Raw genomic sequence first — 22,147 nt, forward strand, 5'->3', positions numbered from 1 at the left:
AACACAGTATTAATGCACATTTATATTCATTTCTACGCAACAATTAAGACCTGCATATGTTGTGCTAAAATATAACTTTTCTCCTGTTCCTGCAGTTCGAGTGTAACTGTTTGCGAGGATATTCGGGAAATGGTAAAATATGTAGATCTATAAACCCATGTTTGGCGGTGAGTAACCTTCTTGTTTGTTCCACTGTTTGTCTAGAAAGGTGAATTTAATTTTAGCCGACTCAAGTCCTGCAGTAGCACCAAAAAATAAACATCAAGGACCAAATTCTCCATGTGGCAACCAAAAAATCTGCACTGAAAAAAATCACAGCACTATTCTATAAACACATCTCGAGTTAGGTGCAGTTTACAGCATATGCCTAATACCCATTTCTGCAACTAAAACCTAAGCCCTCTTTTACTAAGCCGCAGTAAAGGTTTCTCCCATGGCACGGAGCACTAAATGCTTCGTCGCTGCTCCGGCACACGTTGGAATTCTACGAGCAGCGTCGGAGCATGGGCCATGGTAAATCCTCTACTGCAGCTTAGTAAATGCCTGCACCTAACTTCTATAACAGTTGCACTTAACTTATAGGAGCAGCTATGATCCGTCCAGGCAGCAGGCAGAAGCTGCTCAACCAATCAAATTCAGATCAGTACTGTCAGGGCCTTCCAGAGTTGGGTGAATCACCAGCCCTAGAGTCCAGGTTTGTTTGGGTTTTTTTTGGGGGGGGCTTTGTTTACTTTTTTTCTGGATGCAGTTTGACTGGTTGAACAAACTGACTACTCAACAAATCAAACTGCATCAAGCAAATAGTAAAAACCCACAGCAATGCAGGGCTATAGAGCTGGGGATTCACTGAATCTCCTGAAAGTCCTGACCACACGCCACTGTTCTCCAACATATCTGTGATTAAATTATGCTCTGGTTATTGCTTTTAGTATTGTACCCCCTGAGGCAGCCCATGAATAGGACAAAACATGGACCATATAGGGCTTTATTTTTATTAAATTTGCTGTTTGGACCCTATAATTGGATCTGCTGTCTTCTGCAACACAGGCTTGTTGTTCCTGAGTTAGCCGCCTATGCAAAAAGTGGTAGGGAATAGGCAGCTTGTGTACCTTGCATTAAGGGCTCCTTTTACAAAGCCGCGCTAGCGGTTTTATCGCATGCACCGGATTAGCGCTCGCTATAGCGCACACTAGCCAGAAATCTACTGCCTGCTCAAAAAGAGGCGGTAGCGGCTAGCGCGTGCAGCAATTTAGCGCACGTTAAGGCCCTAGCGCAGCTTTGTAAAAGGACCCCTAAATGTTAAAGTGATAGATATGCAGAGCAGTTTGATGATATTTATTGGATAGCAGCTGCCTCTGTAAGGGCTGGTGCTTCCATTAGATGAACTAGGCAGTCACCTAGAGCACCGAGATTCTGGGGGTGGCAAAATTCAGCAAGCAGGTAATTGAAATCCTCTCCCTCATGGGCAAGGATTATAGGGCGTATGTTTTTATTAGTTTTATTAAAATTTTGATGTATCACAATATCATAAATTCTAAGCGATTTACAATTAAAAACGGGGTCTCAATTATTAACTACAACAAGCACATGGACATTACAGACTTATACATAAGGTAAGTGGGGGGAACTGCAATAAGCATAGTTAAGAGAACTTGAAAGGTAAGAACAATGGGAGGGTAGGAATTTTAAAAATGAAAATTAATTTTAAAAAAGGAAAAAGGAAACTAACCCCCTCTTCTATTAAACTGCGCTAGCCGATTGTAGCGCAGAGAGCCGTGCTGATGGCCAATGCTGCTCCCGACGCTCATAGGAACTCTATGACAACATGGCTCACTGTGCTAAACACTGCTAGCGCAGTTTCATAGAAGAGGGGGTAAAAGTATTTAATTTCTTGAGGCCTGGAACAAAGGAGCTGGAAATTTTTGCAATTTGCAGGGACAAGAGAAAATCCAGAGAGGATTATGTCTCAAAGGCATCCTTATACAGCCATCATTTTAACAGTCCTTTAAATTTACATAACAATTTTTCTTCCTTAATAAATGCTGGTAAAAAGTTCCATATTCTGGGCATGGTAACAGCAAAAATCGTATCTTGTCTGGTATTTATTATTCTTAGCAATGGAACTACTAGAAGGTTTTTATCCTTCTCAGACTTCTAGTAGGAGTATATGGAATAACTAGTCTTTAAGCACGTTACATTAAAGGGTGCTAGAATAGATGTGTGTGTCTGTCTTTCTTTCTCTCTCCTTGGCCGCTGTCTGTCTGTCTTTCTTTCTTTCTGTCTGTCTCTCTCTTTCCTCTGCTGTCCACCACCACCCCTTGCCTGCTCCCCCTGTCCAGCAGTAGCCTTTCTCCCTTCCTTTTGCCTCCCCCGTGTCCAGCAGCACCCCTTGCCTGCTCCCCCTGTCCAGCAGCCCTTCTCCCTTCGTTTAACCTCCCCCCTGTGTAGCAGCACCTCTTCCCTGCTCCCCCTTTCCAGAAGTAGGTCTTCTCCCTTCCTTTTATCTCCCCCTCTGTCCAGCAGCACCTCTTCCCTGCTCCCCCTGTCCAGCAGTAGGCCTTCTCCTTTCCCTTCTCCCCCTGTCCAGCATCCACTAGCCCGGGCAGCCTTGGGACTTTTGCTAGGCTGCTGCGTTTGCTGGTCTGGGGGTGAGAAGAGGCATCCAGCAACGGCAGCGCAGGAGTCAAACTGCCACTGCCGCAAGCCGCCCCCACGCACCTGAAATCGAATTTGGCATGGAGGCACATATCACGCTGTCAGGGAACATGGAGCTGTAAGTGCACATGCACGCTTAGGGTTTTATTATAAAGGATATACCTTTCTTTTTTTATTATTTATTTGAATTTACACATCAATTCACAAGAATAATCTTGTTCCATGCAACACAGGGAAGGAAACAATTTTACCAATTAAATAAAAACTTATCAAAATACAGAGAAGTAGCTTATCCCTTTCTTAGACCACAATTATGGGGGGTGTGGGAATCCCTTATAATGGAGATAATTTAAAGTAATAATAAATTCAAAGGAAAAGGCTTAGTGTGAAACGGTTACTATCTGACTAATAGTCCATTCCTTAGTCAGTCCTTAATGATCTTTTTGACTTTCAGAAACTCCCTCAAGTGGTCTGGAGAAAAAAAGTATACTTAATTCCCAAATACCTCACCAAACATTTGCAGGGATAAGCTAAGAGAAACATAGCCCCCAATTTAAGAGTCTCTTTACGCAAGGAAAGGAAATCTTTTCTTCGCTCTTGAGTAACTTTAGAAACATTTGGGTACATCCAAATCCGTTGTTCTCAAAAACAAAAGATATTAGAGGAGTAGCTCTTTCAGTATCTGCATTCAAAGTTTGTTCCAAAAGAGCAGTCACATTCCCAAAATCAATCTGTTTCTCCATCTCTTTATGAGGCATCTTTTATTCGGAAGATAATAAATTCTGTTTACTGGAGGGATAATATACCTTTCTAGGAATGATGGGGCTTTAGTTGTTAGTATTTTAAATATTAATAATGCTATATTTTAAAGGAGATTCTATGTTGTTGGTGGGAGGTGTAGCTTGAGAAGCAGATCTGGATTTTCACAGAGGTAACATAGACAATTGATTGTGGTGTTCTGTACTGCAGCTGGCATTGTACCAGAGCTTCCAAACATGTGAGTCAGAATTAGAGAGTTGCACGGGGCAGAAGTCCTGCCCATCCCCAACCATCCCCACCAGTATCCCGCCTGTCCCTGCCAGAATCTCCTCCATCCCCGCCCTTCCCCGTGAGGAATCCCCTCTGTCCCTGCAAGGAATCCCTTCCATCCCCCCATAAAAGTTACCTGTCCCCATAAAAATCAGCAATTACTTCTGACAGTTTTGATTTTTTTTTTTTATTAAGGTCTTAGGGCTAGATTAATTAAGCAAACTGATCGTGTACCGATCAGTTTGCAACCCGATTTTACTCCGGCCCAATTCACTTACCTCTCCTCTGATCCAATTCCAAACCGTGCATGCAAATGAGGGGAATGGCATGCAAAATAGATAGGAGTTTCCCTCTTTCAGGGATATGGGGCAAACAAAGTTGAAAGCATATGAGCAGATTGTAAGCTTACTGAGTGCATACATTTATCATAGGTAAAAGAATGCATGAGATCATCCAGCAAATGCACTTACAGCTACGTTAATGGAGAGTACTAATCAAATGTCATTGTCACATGGGCAAACCCATGTTGCCATTTTGAATAATGGTAGCACTAGAGGCAGAAATGCGTAGTCAACACTCCTGCCTCTCAATATTTATTGTTGAGTAGATGGGGAATAGGGGATTCAGGGGAGTCCATGTAGATCACTAGGTACTATTTTTGTGGGAATGGGGGGAGAGGGGTTCAGGAGCCCACTTGGGCCATCAGACATCTTGATTCATCTGAGGTGAAATGCTTCTCCCAGCTGTGCCTTTATTCATCATCCGGTCCATCTCTGAATTGATGCAGTGATTCAGTGCTAGGAAAAGTGTTTTTAAAAAATGCAGTACTAGATTTTAGCACAGGGTTTTATCTTGTTTTTACATTGAGAACAATTTGTTAACAATGTGCATGCATCTTGCAAGCCATTGTGCTACATTTTAGTGCAGTGGTTTTATACTGATTTTCCCATGCTCAAATGTTTTACTGCATCGAGAGTAAGGTTGCATGAGAATATCTTGAGCAAACAGCTGCACTAAAGGATAACTCAGGGCCTGTATGAAGTAGTATAGTTATGTAATGTAACATAACATGGACAACGAGCAAGCAGTATGGTACATATACCCTTTGTTGGGTAGCTAATTAATAAAGGCATTTGTGTACCATACTGCATGGGTTCTGTCTACTTAATGTTCAACTTTGCTGTCTACTGTTCACTAGCTTTGGACATGTTCTTTATGTACTTTTTAATACAGTAGCACAGTTGTTGTTTGTATGCATATAGTAACAAGAATCATTGCACTGTTCTAAATCCTCCCAGGGAAATGGTGGTTGCTCTTGGAATGCGCTTTGCAATCATACTGGACCGGCAGAAAGGACCTGCACATGCAAGAGGGGCCACATTGGTGATGGAATTGAATGCAGAGGTACCATCAGCCAGGTAAAAAAGCTGCCCTGTAAAGGTTAGGAAATTTGCACTAGAATGCTTAGTGGAGTGGTGATAGAGTCAAAACAGCGAGCGAATTAAAACATGCAAGAGATAGACACAGAGAATGCCTAAATAGAAAGAGAACGGCAACACAACATGGCTTCTGAGGTATTATCCTGGGAACTGAGGCCAGTGCCAGACAGACTCCTTCAGTTTGTGTCCTGCAAATTGCAAAAGATTGAAAGAAGATTCTGCATCTCCAGTGTTGTAGGTCATTTTACCGTCATGTGCTGTGAGTGAGGGTGCTGTGCAGCTTAGAAGAGAGGGGAAGACATCTTGACTGGTAAGCTGAATACTGTCAGCAATACTTGCAGATGATGTGTTTTATAACCAAGACTCCATTATGATTGGCATGGTGGAGTCTTGACAACCAGTGTTCAGGCATGGGACCATGGGAGCCAACTTTTTCAAATTATTAGGGGTGCTAAACCTAATGGAAATTATCTCTCCCTAGACACAATAGTGAAAGTGCTCAAGCACCCACAGAGCTGGCTCATTTGACCGGGGCCCACACAGAATGATGGGCGTAGCTCTGACCACCGTGTTGGACAGAATGGATGGACTTATAAGATCATGAAGGGCATAGAGAAAGTGGAGAGGGACAGATTCTTCAAACTTTCGAAAATTACAAGAAGAAGAGGGCATTCGGAAAAATTAAGAGGGGACAGATTCAGAACCAATGCTAGGAAGTTCTTCTTCACCCAAAGGATGGTGGACACCTGGAATGTGCTTCCAGAGGGTGTGATAGGACAGAGTACGGTATTGGGGTTCAAGAAGGGATTGGATGATTTCCTGAAGGAAAAGGGGATAGAAGGTCCTGTACCTGATGGGCCACCACATGAGCGGATTGCTGGGCATGATGGACCTCTGGTCTGACACAGCAGAGGCACTGCTTATGTTCTTATGACCATGTGGGTTTTATCTGCCATCATTTACTGTGTTACTAGTTAGGTCTGCATACTGCAAAACTCACTGAACTTCCAGAGCATACAGCTGAATTTTCCCTGAGGCAGCTTAAATAGATCTTGGGCATAGGCTAATATCAGGGGCATAGCCAGATCTGAATATTTTTTCAGGGAAAGGGGCAGAGTATACAGGTCTGAGCATTGCTTCTATATATACACTTAGGGAGGCAAGTCATCAAGGGATGCTAACCAATTTAGCACGCACTAATAAATAGCGCATGCTAAGATTCCCATTGTATTCCTAAGTACGTGATTTAAGGTGCGCCAGCATTTTTAGCGCACACAGGAAATTACTGCATGCTATGCGGCTACAACTAACGCCAGCTCAATGCTGGCGTTAAGGTCTAGCACGCGCTATTCCACGCTTTAAAGCCCTAACGCAGCTAGGTAAAAAGAGCCCTTAGAGGTAGATGCACTAAATTGTCCAATCTAATGATTATCACTAAACCAGTTGGTTTAGTGAATGACCAAATTTGCTGACCCGATGTACAAAATGGCTCACCACATGATTTTCCGTGCATTCGTACATTCTCCATGCAAATGACCTAATTAGTATTAAAATGAGATCATTAATATTAAAATGAGCCATCCGATTGATGGCCTAACATGGCAAAGGCATACATGAAATTTACCCCCTCTTCTATAAAGCCCCACGCGGCAACAGCCCTGAAGCCCTTTAAATCTCTATGGGCTTCGGGGCCATTACCGCGGCTTTATAGAAGAGGGGGTTAGTGATGGCTAATACCAACCAGAAAAAAACAACAGGTCTGCCATATTTTTAAATTTTTTTTCTATGTAACATACACACAATATTTACCCCATTAAAAAAACTCTAGCTGGCCTCCTTCCCAAAGATGGCCCCCTCTGAATGACTCTCTATTTTTGTTCTGGGGGTTGTTGGGAGGGGGGAGCTGTATCAGGGAGGGAGCGGTTCAACTTTTTTTTATGGGATAGATATTGTGCATGTGTAATATGCACATCTGTGCCATTTTTTTTTAAAAAAAGGAAAAAATTATTCCTGCCCTGAACAGCTGAGTTGCAGGAGGCTGCTTTGGGGCTTCTCCTGCCAGCTCGGTGCATGTGTGAGAGTCAGTTTCTAAATGATCAATCGGATGGGATTACGGCCATTTACCTTCCTTTTTTATTAATTTTACTTCGATATATTTTAAACAACATTTTCCTCCCCAACTTCCCTTTTGTTCCATGTACCTTAATAATAATAATAATAATAATTTATTTTTGTATACCGCCATACCCAGGGAGTTCTAGGCGGTTCACAACAAATAGATGAGTTACATACAGTGCAGTTGAAAAAGAAGAACATAACAAGACAATCGAAGGGTCAAACTAGTTTACATTGACAATTTAAGTAAGGAAGGACTAATACAGAGCTTAAACGGTATTTACCGTAAATGAGTACAATTGAATTTGTGAGAAGGGGGAGCAAAGCATATTGTATGAGAGGAGGGGGCAGGGATCATTGGGAGGGGGGGAGGGGGGGAAAAAGTAAAGAAAGGTGGGCCGTGTTGAGGGGGGGAGAGAGAAGGAATTGGTCTGATGCAGAGAATTTGTCTAGTATTTTGTAATATTTGATAAAATATTGTTTTTATTTACCTGTTTTAATTGTTTTCTACAGTCTATCTATATTGTACACCGTTTAGACACTTGTTTTGATAGATAGTATATCAAAAATAAAGAAACCTGAAACTTGATACTCATAAACCTTTTTACATTGTTCTTTGTTGTAGGATCTTGCTAAGAATCCTAACGTAACACTTTTTAATAATTATCTAACGGTAAGACTGTTTTGAATACCCTCCAACCAGTTCCAAGGGGATATGTCTTTCTAAATCTTTCTAGACAAATCAATTTTATAAAAATGTTTTGCTTTTCTTTGGTCTCATATAAGAATGTTGTTTTTTGTTTTGCATTGGGTTAGCATTACAGAATGAGCTAGTTTAAACATGCTCAAAAACAAGATTATCCCAGGACAAGCAGGCAGCATATTCTCAACATGTGGGTGACGTCATCCACAGAGCCCCTTAGTAGACAGCCTCGCAAGCAGACTTCCTTGAAGAACTTTCAAAATTTTGTGAGTGCTGCACTGCGCATGCGCGAGTGCCTTCCCGCCGAATGTAGGTCGTGCGTCTCCTCTGAGGTACCTCAGTTCTCGTTTTTCTGTTAAGCCAAGAAGCACCTGTTTTTCAGCTCTGCCTGACTTCGAGTTCTGCCTTCTTGCACCGTGGCTTTTTCTTCTTTATTTTATTTTAGTGGTTGCTGTGTGGCGTGTCTCTTTACAAAAAAAAAAGTTTTCATCTTTTTTTCCTCTGTTCTCATCCAGCGGGGCTTGGGTTCAGGCCCTGCCACCGACCCTCGTTTGGCTGTGGCCATCTTTTTTTCTATGTCCCAGCCTGTTACAGGCTTCAAAAGGTATAGCCAGTGTAACCGAGCGATTTCACTCACTGACCCACACCATTGGTGTATTAAGTGCTTGGGACCCGAAAATTGTCCTGAGTCGTGCCCACGCTGTGCTGCCCTTCAAAAAAGAACTCTCCGGAGACGTCGTATCCATATCCAGCAGATCTTTGGTTTTATGGAGCCATCTGCAGTAAAGGCCTCGACCTCGACCTTGGTGGTGGCCTCGTTGGCGAAGGCCTCGGCTTCAAGCAAGTCGCCCTCATCCATGAAGGCCTCGTCTGCTGTGCCTCCTAAGGTCTCATCCTCAAGCAAGTCTGCTCTTCCCTCCGCAGGTATGCTAGCTAAGAAGCCTCCAGCTGAGTCTCAGGCAGTCCAGGCAATGAGTGCAGTCATGCCAGCCTCTACAAGACCTCCTACAAAGCATGCCTCCAAAAATAGGGAATACTCATTCTCAAGGTCGCCCTCTGTGGAGCGAACTGCTCCACCTTCTAGACCAGAGTCATAGGTCTTGGTGCCTGTCTTCGAGGACATGCTGCAAGCCATATTGACCAGGCAGCTCACCTCTGTTTTTGCCAAGCTTGCCCATGCCTCGACCCTGCTTTCTGCAAGCCAGTCTGACCACTCCTTGCCTTGTCTTTCCAGGTGCGGATCTCCGGCTACTCAACCTGCTCAAGAGGTGGAGGAGAAGCCTCAATCTAGGTCTCATTCGAAGTATTCCTCGTCATTGAGACACCTGTCTTCGAAGAAGGATAAGGAGTCTTCTCTACCTCATTCTTCGAGGTCCATCAAGACCCCTTCAAACACCAGGCATAGGTCTCGAACTCCGAAGCTTTCAAAGCCTCATAGCTTCTCCATCTCCAAACTCGTCCAGGTCCCGGACTCCTCTGTCGAGGCATGCTACGAGGGATTCTCATTCGCCTGTTTCTACGAGGCATGAGTTGAGACATTCAGTTACTCATACTCTTGGAACATCTCCATCGAGGCCTCTCAAATGTAAGCACTCTCTAACTTCGCCTATATCACACATTGGAGCTTCTTCTGTGACTATTATGTTGGATACAGACGTCCCTTCCCAGTACTCCAGGGAGGCTTCCCCTTCTTATTCAGCAACACCTCGGTCTTGATCCACTTCTCCTCCTGAGGGCTCTTCATCTTTGAAATCCACATCTTTTTCAAGATTCATATTTGACATGAGTAAGGCTCTTCAAATTGATCTTCAATCTGAATCTAAGTATTCTCCTGAATATTTGGCTGAGATGGAAATGCCCCATCCGCCAAAGAACACTATGAGACTTCCCATGAATCCTGTTTTGAGGCAAACTTTCCTGAGAAATCTTGAGACTCCTTATTCTATTTCGGCTATCCCCTCAAAAATGGAATCTTGTTACCGTACGGTTCCTTGTAAAGGGTTTGAGAAGCCGCAATTGTCTCACCAATCTTTGGTGGTAGAATCATCTCTCAAAAAATCTAATCCCACCAAAGTCTATGCTGCAGTCCCTCTAGGCAGAGAGGGACAGACAATGGTTAAATTTGGACACCGTCCATGATGGCAAAGAGGATTTTGAACTACAACTTCATATTCACCTCTTATATGAAGTACTGCATAAAGATCATGCCCTACTTCTTCTCCGATTTACCTGAGCAGCGGTTCCCTGAGTTTCAACAGCTCCACCATACTCTATCTCAAATATTCTATTTATGCTTCAAGCGACTTATGATGCATTTGAAATGCCATCTTGAGTCACTCCTTTTTCTGTGGCAATGCAACGTCTGGCTTGGCTGCGTATCGTGGACATGGATCCTAACTTTCAAGATCGCCTAGCCAATATACCATGTCAAGGTAATGAGCTTTTCGACGAATCCATTGAGGCAGCCACCAAGCATCTGTCAGAGCATGAGCGGTCCTTTTCCTCTTTGATTTGACCTAAACCTAAAGCCTATACCTAAGCTCCTAAGCCTTATAGACCACCTCCACGTCGTTATCCACAGAAATCGACTCTGGCTTTCTCCAGGACTCCACCCAGGAAACAGCCACAGCAGCAGCGTCAACAAAAACCCTAGCCTCCTACTATAGCTAAGCCTGCACAGTCTTTTTGACAATCTAAATCTGAGCATAATGTCCATCTTTATCCATCAGTCTTCTGTCCTCCCCATAGGAGAAGGTCTCCATCACTTTTACCAACAGTGGGAGCAGATTACATCAGACCTCTGGGTTCTCACCATCATCAGAGAGGGTTACTCGCTCCAGTTTCTTCAAATTCCACCAGATCTCCCTCCAAATGAGTTTCCTTCTAACATGTCGCAACTTCCCCTTCTTCAAATTCCACCAGATCTCCCTTCAAATGAGTTTCCTTCTAACATGTCGCAACTTCCCCTTCTTCAGGAGGCTCAGGCTCTTCTTAACCTCTGTGCCATCGAGGAGGTTCCCTTACCCAACGAGACATGGGGTTTTATTCCCGTTATTTTCTGGTTCCAAAGAAGACAGGGGATTTGTGACCTATCCTGGACCTCAGAGCTCTCAACAAATTTCTTGTCAAAGAGAAGTTTTGGATGCTCTCTCTTCCAACCCGGTATTCCGTGATGGATCAAGGAGATTGGTTATGCTTCCTAGATCTCAAAGAGGCTTACACACATATTCCAATTCATCCAGCCTCTCACAGATTCCGCAGATTTCGGGTGGGGAATCTTTATCTTCAGTACCGAGTCCTCCCTTTCGGCCTCGCATCATCTCACAGTCTTCACAAAATGCCCAATGGTGCTGGCTGCAGCCCTGCAGACGCAGGGTCTTCAAGTCTTTCCATATCTGGACGACTGGCTCATCAAAGCCTCGTTTCACCAGGAGGTTATTGTAGCGACCCAACGGACTATAGCGTTTCTCCAAAGTCTTGGGTTCAGAATCAATTTTCCAAAGTCCCAGTTACATCCCTCCCAAACTCTACAGTTTATTGGAGCCATCCTGGATACTGTTCAACACAGAGCATTCCTGCCTCAACAACGTCAAGATGTTCTCATTCACCTTTGTTAACGAGTGTCTTCCCTCACGTCAATCTCGGCAAGACACATCATGGTTCTTCTCTATAGTTCACGTGACTCCTTTTGCCAGACTTCACCTCAGAATTCCTCAGTGGACCCTGGCAACTTAGTGGCAGCAAGCTTGCGACCCACTCTCTCAACACATTATAGTGACTCCTTCATTGAGACAGTCTCTCCACTGGTGGATGCTCTCTTCCAATCTTTCCAGAGATTTGCTATTTCACACGCCCCCTCATCAGAAGATTCTCACGACAGATTCCTCAACATATGCTTGGGGGGTGCACCTAAATGGACTCCCTACTCAAGGTCACTGGTCCAGCGTAGATCGTCGATGTCATATCAATCTGTTGGAACTCAGAGCGATCTTCTTTGCTCTCAAAGCTTATCAGCATCTTTTTCACGACATGGTAGTCCTCATTCGAATGAACAATCAGGTCGCTATGTATTATGTGAACAAGCAGGGAGGAACAGGATCTCTCCCTCTTTGCCAAGAAGCTCTAAAGCTTTGGAATTGGGCAATCCTTCACAACACTTTCCTGAGAGCTGTCTACATCCAAGGGCAGCAAAACTGTCTGGTGGACAAATTGAGTCGTTTTCTACAGCCTCACGAATGGACACTCAATTCCTCGCCTCTACATCACATTTTTGCTCATTGGGGAACTCCTCATATAGACCTCTTTGCATCTCCCCACAACAACAAACTGCCTCAGTTTTGCTCCAAGATATACTCTCCTCACCGCCTTGAGGCAGATGCTTTTCTTCTGGAATGGGCGAATCTGTTTCTCTATGTGTTCCCTCCATTCCCTCTGATTCTCAAGACTTATTGTCAAACTCAAGAAAGAGCATGCCACCATGATTCTGATAACTTCTCGGTGGCCCAGACAACCATGGTACTCCCTTCTACTTCAACTCAGCACCAGGAAGCCTCTACTTCTACCAGTATTTCCCTCTCTGCTTACACAGAGTCAAGAGTCTCTGCTTCATCCCAACCTGCAGTCTTTACACGTAACAGCTTGGTACCTCTCAACCTAACTAACACTATACAGTTCTCTCAATCTGTACAGGACATTCTAGAGGCTTCCAGGAAGCCTTCCACTAGGCAGTGTTACACCCAGAAATGGACTAAATTCTCTGCTTGGTGTACTATTCATCACAAGGAGCAGCAATCTACCTCCTTGTCTTCAGTTTTGAATTACCTGTTGCATTTATCTCAATCTGGCCTCAAATCCACATCCATTAGAGTCCACCTAAGTGCAATTGCTGCTTTTCATCAGCCTATCAAAGGGAAACCCCTGTCTGCTCATCCTGTGGTTTCCAGATTTATGAAAGGACTTTTTAATGTCAAACCACCTCTCAATCCGCCTCCAGTGGTTTGGGATCCCAATGTTGTTCTTGCTCAATTGATGAAGCCTCCTTTTGAACCAATAGATTTGTCTCATCTTAAATATCTCACTTGGAAAGTGACTTTTCTCATTGCGCTCACCTGTGCTAGACGAGTCAGTGAGCTGCAAGCTCTAGTGGCAGATCCACCTTTCACAGTATTCCATCATGACAAGGTGGTCCTCCGTACTCATCCTAAATTCTTACCTAAAGCTGTTTCAGAATTTAATCTCAATCAATCCATTGTTCTTCCAGTGTTTTTTCCAAAGCCTCAGTCTCATCCTGGGGAAACAGCTCTTCATACTCTTGACTGTAAATGTGCTTTGGCTTTCTACTTGCAACGCACTCAACCTCACATAACTGCTCCTCAACTTTTTATCTCCTTCAATCCAAATAAGGTGGGGCATCCTGTCTCGAAGTGAACCGTCTCCAACGGGATGGCTGTTGCATCTCTTTCTGCTACGCTCAGGCTGGTCTCCCTCTGCAGGGTCGCATCACGGGCCACAGAGTTAGAGCAATGGCAGCATCTGTGGCTTTCCTCAGATCAACTCCTATTGAGGAAATCTGCAAGGCTGCCACTTGGTCCTCGGTTCATACATTCACCTCTCATTATTGTCTGGATACTTTCTCCAGAAGGGATGGCCATTTTAGCCATGCAGTTTTACAACATTTATTCTCCTAAATTGCCAACACTCCCACCATCCTATTCTGGTTAGCTTCGAGGTCACCCACATGTTAGGAATATGCTGCCTGTTTGTCTTGAGATAAAGCCCAGTTACTTACAGTAACAGTTATCCAGGGACAGCTTGCAGATATTCTTACAACCCACCCACCTCCCCTGGTTAGCTTCTTAGGTAGCTATCTAAACTGAGGTACCTCAGAGGAGACGCACAACCTATGTTCGGCAGGAAGGCACTAGTGCATGCGCGGTGCAGCACTCGCGAACTTTTTGAAAGTTCTTCAAGCAAATCTGTTGGCGAGGCTGTCCGCTACGGGGCTCCGTGGATGACGTCACTCACATGTTGAGAATATATGCCTGCTGTCCCTTGATAACAACTGTTAGCGTAAGTAACTGTGCTTTATGTACCAATCCAAAACAAAACATTTTTAGCATACAGGACTTATCCTCAACTGACTAGAAAGCAACTACAGGCAGTCACCGAGTTAAGAACGAGTTATGTTTTTAAAGCTGTTCTTAAGTTGGATTTGTATGTAATTCAGAACATGTAGATTTTAAGATTCTTGCTGCTTACCTCCATTTCCAGCTGACAAAAGGGCCAATTGTCCCTTCTAGTGTTCCCTCTAAGGTACAGCATGCACAACCACACACTGTTCTTAATGCAGCCATGCATCATTCTTGAATCTGCTACAAGATACATGGAGGAACCTATGCCACTGGAAATTCTGCTTAGTGAAATCAAATGAAGCTGCAAACACATTCTGAAGTACAAGTCGTACTTAAGTCGGGTATCTGTAATTCTGGGACTGCCTGTACTGTAGTATGCAATACATAAATTTCTAAAATGGAATAGTGGCACCTTGTGGGGTTATGACAGATTGCATGCTCTACAATTTAACAAGCTTTAACTTAAGCCAGTTGCATGGCTCAACGTTGAGCAAAATGTACTACAACATTGTTACATTAACTAATTGTAAACAAAGCGATCTTTTTCCAGTGATTTTTGTTGCATTTTTCTTTTGCTGTCTCTAGATAAATGGAATGAAGGCTCTTTCTGATGCAGGCCCATATACTGTTTTTGTTCCCATTGATGCTTCCAATGAGGAATTACAGGTAGGAAAACAAATACATTACTGGGATCATTTTCATAATTGTCTATATGGTTATTTCTGAATTACTTTTCAAAGGGAAAGTATGAGACTACTTACTGATTGAAAATTGTCCTGGGAAAAAGTAGCCAAGAGGTTTGCACTTCTTTTTCCGCCCCTCCCCCCTCCCAACGGGACTGCACAGGGCCGACATCGCTGGACCCAGGAGCAGGCAGGGAGGCTTGCCGGCTTGGGAGCGCACTCCGCCCCTCCCCCCACCCGACGACACTACACTGAGCCAGTTGGAAGGCTCAGGAAGTCTCTCAGCACCCGTGTTTCTGTTAGTTTCTGTTTACTTCTTGTTTCTCATTTGAAACTCACTTTGGCCACATCGCTGGACCCAGGAGCAGGCAGGGAGGCTTGCCGGCATGGGAGCGCACTATGCCCCTCCCCCCTCCCGACGGGACTACGCTGAACCAATAAAAGATTCAGCGCCTAACAGCACGCTGTCTAAGACGCTCATAGCACTTTTGTGAAGCGACCAAGAAGCGATCCACCCTCATAACACTATCAAACGTAAAACCAACCGAAAAACAGCAGCCAAACCACCAAAGACCCTTCTACCACCTTTCACCAACCACCAAACAAAAAATAAAATTTAAAAAAACAAACCCAAAACCCAAAATGAAGCTAACCTCACGAGCCCAGCACTTCATACTGTTAATCCTTCTTTTAACCAGCGGGAAGACAGCAGCAAATAATCTCCTCCCTACACCCGCTACAGATATAAATAAATCTCTCTTCCAAAATAGGAGAACATCAAGTGACAGAAACTCAAACCTACAATCTAACACTCTACACTCCATTACCACAGCATGGGGAAGAAGACCAACACACACTAAGACTAAACCACACCAGCACACCAAATCACTTATATATCCAAACACAACCCACAACTATCACACAGAGATGTCCACACTCAAATGCGCCCATTTAAATATCAGAGCGCTAGGTCTAAAAACAGAGCTTATAAAAACCTGGATAACACAAGAAAACCTGGACTGTCTTTTCCTCACAGAAACCTGGCTAACCTCCGACTCAGACCCAAGAATAACTGAAATCTGCCCACAAGGATACAAAATTACAGTGGTCTGCAGAGAAAAAAAAAGAGGCGGAGGCCTAGCAATCTTAATCAAACAAGATCTAACCCTTAATATAATTGAGAAAACATCTAACCCGTACATGGACCTTTTAGCTTGCCAACTCTCAAGCACCACACTAAAAGACACACTAAACTGCATTCTCTGCTACATAGCGCCGGGAAACTGGTCTATAGCAAAAACCGAAGTGGAAGACTTCATATACCAAAACTCACTAATAGTAACCTACAACCTACTCCTAGGAGACCTAAATCTACACCTAGATGATCAATCATCCAAACAAGTAGACAACTTTCTCTCATTTCTCAAAGCCTTATCCTTCCAAATGCTAAATCCACAAACAACTCATGAAAAAGGCCACCAACTTGATATTGCAGCCTTCATGACCCACCAACCATCCTTAACAGAAATTCATACATCTAACGGAACATGGTCCAGATCCATCTGGTCAGACTACTACACCTACACTTTCAACATCAACTAGACCAAAAACAACAAAAAAACTATAACAAAACTCAATAAAGTAACATACACCTCATGCAAACACATCAAACCCTCCATATTCTGGTCTTAATAGATGAAACTATTCTAGAAAACAACCCCGAAGACTTCATCTTACATTGGGAAAGACTTTGCTCCAACACCTTTGATGATTTAGCCCCACTGCAAACCAAATCCAGACCCAGCAGGAGATCAGATAAATGGTTCGACTCCAAACTGCTACAACTCAAAAGACAATGTAGACGACTAGAGAGAAAATGGAGAAAATCGAACTCGGATCATACAAAATCCGCCTGGAAAAAAATCAACAAACAATACAAATCACAATTAAAGGACAAGAGAAAAGTACACTACACCAACCTAATAGGCACTGAAACCCAAGACACCAATAAACTATTCCAAATTCTAAAAGCCCTAATCGACACCAAACCCTACCTGACCACTAACAATACTACCCCCCCCAGCCACTCTATTAGCAGAACACTTCCAAAATAAAATTACCAATGCAAGAGCTACCCTCAATGACACCTCTACCCAGCCTAACGAATTCACAATTCTCCCCATAGATAGAGATTCTACTGCAGCAGATAGAATATGGTCTCAATTCCCCAACATACAATGGCCTGAATTCAACAAATACTACAAAAAATACAGCAACTGTCCATCATATCTCCTAAAAACATCCAGCACAAAATTCCACGCTCTTCTTCTAAACTGGATACAAATCTCACTAATAAACGGCCACTACCCTACCAAACTCAGCGAAATCATCATCACTCCGATCCTCAAAGACCCCAAAGGACCGATAGACCAAACAGCTAACTACAGACCCATTGCCTCTATTCCACTCTACGTCAAAATAATAGAAGGACTAGTTGCCAAATTCCTCTCCAATTACCTAGAAAACCATAACATACTCCATCCCACACAATCCGGCTTCAGAAACAACTTCAGCACGGAAACACTACTAGGATCTCTCTTGGACACAGCCAGACAACATCTCAGCACAGGAAAAAAAATGATGCTCATACAACTAGACCTTACCGCTGCATTCGACTTGGTGGACCATAACATTCTACTACAAATCCTGGATACAATAGGTATCACAGATAAAGTATACACATGGTTTGAAGGATTCCTTAAATCAAGAACCTATAGAGTAAAATCAGACAAACAAAAATCTGAACCTTGGTCAAACCCCTGCGGAGTTCCCCAAGGATCCCCTCTATCCCCGACTCTCTTCAATCTCTATACAGCCTCCCTCAGCTCTCACCTGGACAAACAAGGCATAACCTCCTACAGCTATGCCGATGACATTACCATTCTCATACCCTTCGATCAACCTGAACTCTCCATGACGAACACAATATACCAAACACTAAAATCAATAGCAACCTGGATGAAAGATCACAAACTGAAATTGAACCCAGATAAAACAAAATTCATCCTCCTAGAAAACAACAAAATACCAACCATAACCAACATTGAAATCAACGCAATCAACTACCCCATACAAACCACCCTAAAACTGCTAGGAATAACTATCGACAGATGCTGCACCATGCAACCGCAAATCAATAAAACAATACAAAAGTCATTCTTAGTCATGAGAAACTTAAGACAAGTTCGGAAATTCTTCGAGAAAACTCAATTCCAGGTCATAGTTGAGTCCTTAATACTAGGACTGCCCCCCCTCATCACAAGGTCATCATGACAGACACATCCCCTTATGCCTGGGGGGTTCATATGGACAATTTTCAGATTCAGGGTCTTTGGACCGCCAAGGAACAGAAATTTCACATCAATTTTCTGGAACTCAAGGCCTTTTATCATCTTCTCTGCCCCCAAGTCCTCCTCCTTCACACGGACAATCAAGTAGCTATGTACTACATAAACAAGCAAGGAGGCACAGGCTCTCTCCTGTTGTGTCAGGAGGCCAAGAAAATCCGGACTTGGGCGACAGCTCTCAACCTTTTCCTAAAATCTGTCTACATTCAAGGGAAGCAGAATTTCCTAGCAGAAGAATTTCCTAGCAACCTCAGCAGGATTCTTCAGCCTCACAAATGAACTCTCAACTCTGCGACTCTCCAGTCCATCTTTTCTCAATGGGGCACTCCACAAGTGGACTTGTTTGTGGCTCCTCACAATCACCAGTTGCCCCAGTTGTGCTCCAGGCTTTACTCTCCTCTCTGTCTGGAAGCAGATGCCTTTCTCCTGGATTGGACGGGCCTGTTTCTATATGCATTCCTTCCAATTCATGTTGAGAACTCTGTTCAAGCTCAAAAGAGAAGCAGCCACCATGATTCTCATTGCTTCACGGTGGCCCAGACAACATTGGTTCTCCCTTCTACTTCAACTCAGTTCCAGGAATCCCATACCTCTTCCAGTATTTCCTACTCTGCTTACTCAGAATCAGGAATCACTTCTACATCCCAACCTGCAATCGCTCCACCTGACAGCTTGGTTTCTCTTGGGCTGAGTTCTTCTGAATTACACCTTTCTCAGCCTGTTCGAAACCAGCCACTCAAAAATGTTACCAACAAAAGTGGACTAGGTTTTCTTCCTGGTGTCTTCTTCATCATCACGATCCAACTTCCTTGGCAGTGGAATTGGGGTTGGATTATCTCCTTTCTTTGCCTAACTCTGGACTAAAATCTACATCTATCAGAGTCCATCTCAGTGCTATTACAGCTTTTCACTACCAGTCGAGGGAAAACCTCTTACTGCTCATCCTTTGGTCTCCAGATTTATGAAAGGACTTTTCAATGTTAAACCACCTCTCAAGCCTCCACCTGTTATCTGGGGACCTTAACGTGGTTCTTTCCAATTTGATGATGCAACCATTTGAACCAATGGCCACAGCTCATCTCAAGTTTCTTACCTGGAAAGTTGTCTTCCTTATTGCTCTCACCTCTGCCAGGAGGGTCAGTGAGTTACAAGCCTTGGTAGCAGATCCACTCTTCACAGTTTTTCATCATAATAAGGTGGTTCTGCGTACACATCCAAAGTTTCTTCAGAAAGTTGACACTGAATTTCATCTCAATCAGTCAATTGTTCTACCAGTGTTTTTTTCCTAAGCCTCATTCTCATGCTGGAGTAACCACTTTGCATACTTTGGACTGTAAACAGGCTTTGGCCTATTACATTGACCAGACATAGCCACATCAAACATCTCCCCAACTTTTTGTCTCTTTTGATCCAAACAAGTTGGGGCATCCTGTTTCCAAGAGAACGATTTCCAACTGGCTGGCTTCCTGCATCTCATTCTGTTATGCTCAGACTGGACTGGCACTGGAGAGTCGTGTCATAGCCCAAAAAGTAAGAGCTATGGCAGCTTCTGTTGCTTTCCTCAGATCTACTCCCATTGAGGAAATTTGTAAAGCTGCCACCTGGTCCTTAGTTCAAACTTTCACTTCTCACTACTGTCTGGAGTCTTTCTCCAGACAGGATGGGCACTTCAGCAAATCTGTATTACAAAATTTATTTTCCTAAAAGCCAACACTCCCACCATACCATTTCTGTTAGCTTGGAGGTCACCCATATGCTGCCTGCTTGTCCTGGGATAAAGCACAGTTACTTACCTGGGATAAAGCACAGTTACTACTGGGACAGCAGGCAGATATTCTCACAACTCACCCACCTCCCTGGGTTGGCATCTTAGCTGGCTTATCTTAACTGAGGGTCTGTGTGCCCTACGTCGGGCAGGAAGGCACTCGTGCAGGCGCGGTTCGGGCTATCGCAAACTTTCTAAAGACTTAAAGTGGCGATGCACTTTTAAAGTAGTCCATACCAGGGCTCTGTCATTGACGTCACCCATACATGAGAATATCTGCCTGCTGAACTGAATAACACCTGTTACGGTAAGTAACTATGCTTTTTGGCTAATCCATCTCAAGTCCACATAATAATTGAGATCCTTGATTGCTAGAATAAAGAAAACCAACCTTGCAAAAATCTTAGGAAAACAAAGTTCCAACATCTGAGCCAGAATTTAATTTCTAAGAGTTCAAAAACTTCAAACCCCTTCAAGACACTTTAGGGACAGAAATGCAGTTAAGTGTGAAAGTTCAAAAAATACATATTTCAGAGATTTATATTTAACTACACATTTACAAAGGTATCTTAAATAAAAGGTACCACCTATAAGCAAAACTCCAGGTTTTAACATCAAGTAGGCCATATTCTTTACACACTATGATGCTTAAAAAATCAGAGCCAAAAAGACCTGCTCTTAGCATGATTCTATAAAATGCCTCCGAAGTTATGCACAGTTTATAGAATCATGCTTAGCACCTATAGGCATGACTAACATTTAGATGTACCCATTAAGGCAAATGAAAACCAGGCCTAGATCTATAACAGTGTGCTTAACTTTTAGGAACACTCATGACTTGCCCATGCTCCTCCTCTGGCCACAACCCCTTATGATATTCATGCACTTGAATTTATGTGTCCACAAATTATAATACTTGTTTCTGTTAGACTCGATACGTGTTTCGGCTTAAATAACCTGCATCAGGAGTCTAAAATATGGTACTTAAAGCATTAAGAATGTGGACTTCCGCAAAGTATATTGGAGGAAAAGTCCATAGACTGTTATTGAGACATGGAGGCAGGGCAGGATTAATTATTTGAGGGCCCCTGGACACACAAGTACACTGGGCTCCCTAGCCCTGCCCCTGCCCCACCCCCACCCCCATTTATTTACCTGTTTTCTTATTTACTTCTTTATTTCCACTTGTATTTCTTTTCTTTCTTTTATTATTACATTACATTACATTACATTAGGAATAGTGAAATTCAAAACAAACAACAAAAATTACCATACCAGTGCCAGTGTACAGTTTTAGTTCTATGCAAGCCCCAAACATCTCTGAACAAATCCCCCCTTCCTTCCCTTCCCACCAACTTGCCCAGGACTTTAACTCTGAATCCTTTCCATACATATATAAAAGTGTTCAAATGCATTGTAAAGCAGTAATACTATCTGAAACATAAGTCTATATTAATAACCAAGTTTGCAACTCCTCTCAACTGCCTCTCTGTCGTCCAACTTTAACCCATATGTATGTATAAACAACCAAATCTGTAACTCATCTGGTACGTTCCACTCCATGTATGTTAATTTGTAACAAAACAACAAGGCAAGCAGTCCACCAAAGAATCAAATGTGGAACAAAAGAAGATCGGCAGACAATAAGGAGATTTAAATTAAGTTTATTCAAGGTGCTGTCAGGAACCATGCCTGATGCATTTCACCAAACAAGGCTGGTCAATGCTAACAGAAAACCATGTCTTTCATATACACAGGACACAGAATCACCCTCACCCAGTATGGAATAAGTAATCACAAACTAACCTCCCCCCCCCCTTTTTACAAAAGCAAGTAAGTGGTTTTTAGCATTGGCTGGCGGACTGAATGTTCTGTGCTGTTCTGACGATCATAGAAATTCTATGACCATCGGAGCAGTGCAGAGCATTCTGCATGCTGGCTTGTGCTACAAACCGAAGGAACGGTACAGTTTAGGGAGTGAAGAAACAGGGGTGCATATCCCCCAATACTGAACAAAAATTTTAAGATACAGATGTAAATTTGAAAAAAGAGACATAACAAATCATTTTACAAATTAACAAATAAAAATAAAACAAAAAATGGAAAATAAGATAATACCATTTTATTGGACTAATACATTTTTTTCATTAGCTTTCAGAAGTCAACCCTGTTTCCTTAGGTCAGTAAACTATATTGCTGTTATAGTATCCTGTCCTGACC

At 43.1% G+C, this 22,147-nt stretch overlaps 1 protein-coding gene across 4 annotated transcripts in view; it reads left to right on the forward strand.

Moving 5' to 3' along the window:
* STAB2 (stabilin 2) overlaps positions 1-22,147 on the forward strand; it is a 403,506-nt gene that overhangs the window by 284,564 nt on the left and 96,795 nt on the right. For all 4 annotated transcript variants that reach the window (XR_004540109.1, XM_033951740.1, XM_033951739.1 and 1 more), the window contains 4 exons: positions 96-167; positions 4,983-5,102; positions 7,864-7,911; positions 14,658-14,738. Coding sequence is in view for 3 of the 4 variants with exons in the window: in XM_033951740.1 (XP_033807631.1) it covers positions 96-167; positions 4,983-5,102; positions 7,864-7,911; positions 14,658-14,738 (321 nt within the window). In the remaining variant the exon portion in view is untranslated. The remainder of the gene's footprint in view (positions 1-95; positions 168-4,982; positions 5,103-7,863; positions 7,912-14,657; positions 14,739-22,147) is intronic.

This window comes from Geotrypetes seraphini, chromosome 7, assembly GCF_902459505.1.
Source record: "Geotrypetes seraphini chromosome 7, aGeoSer1.1, whole genome shotgun sequence".
Lineage (NCBI taxonomy): Eukaryota > Metazoa > Chordata > Amphibia > Gymnophiona > Dermophiidae > Geotrypetes > Geotrypetes seraphini.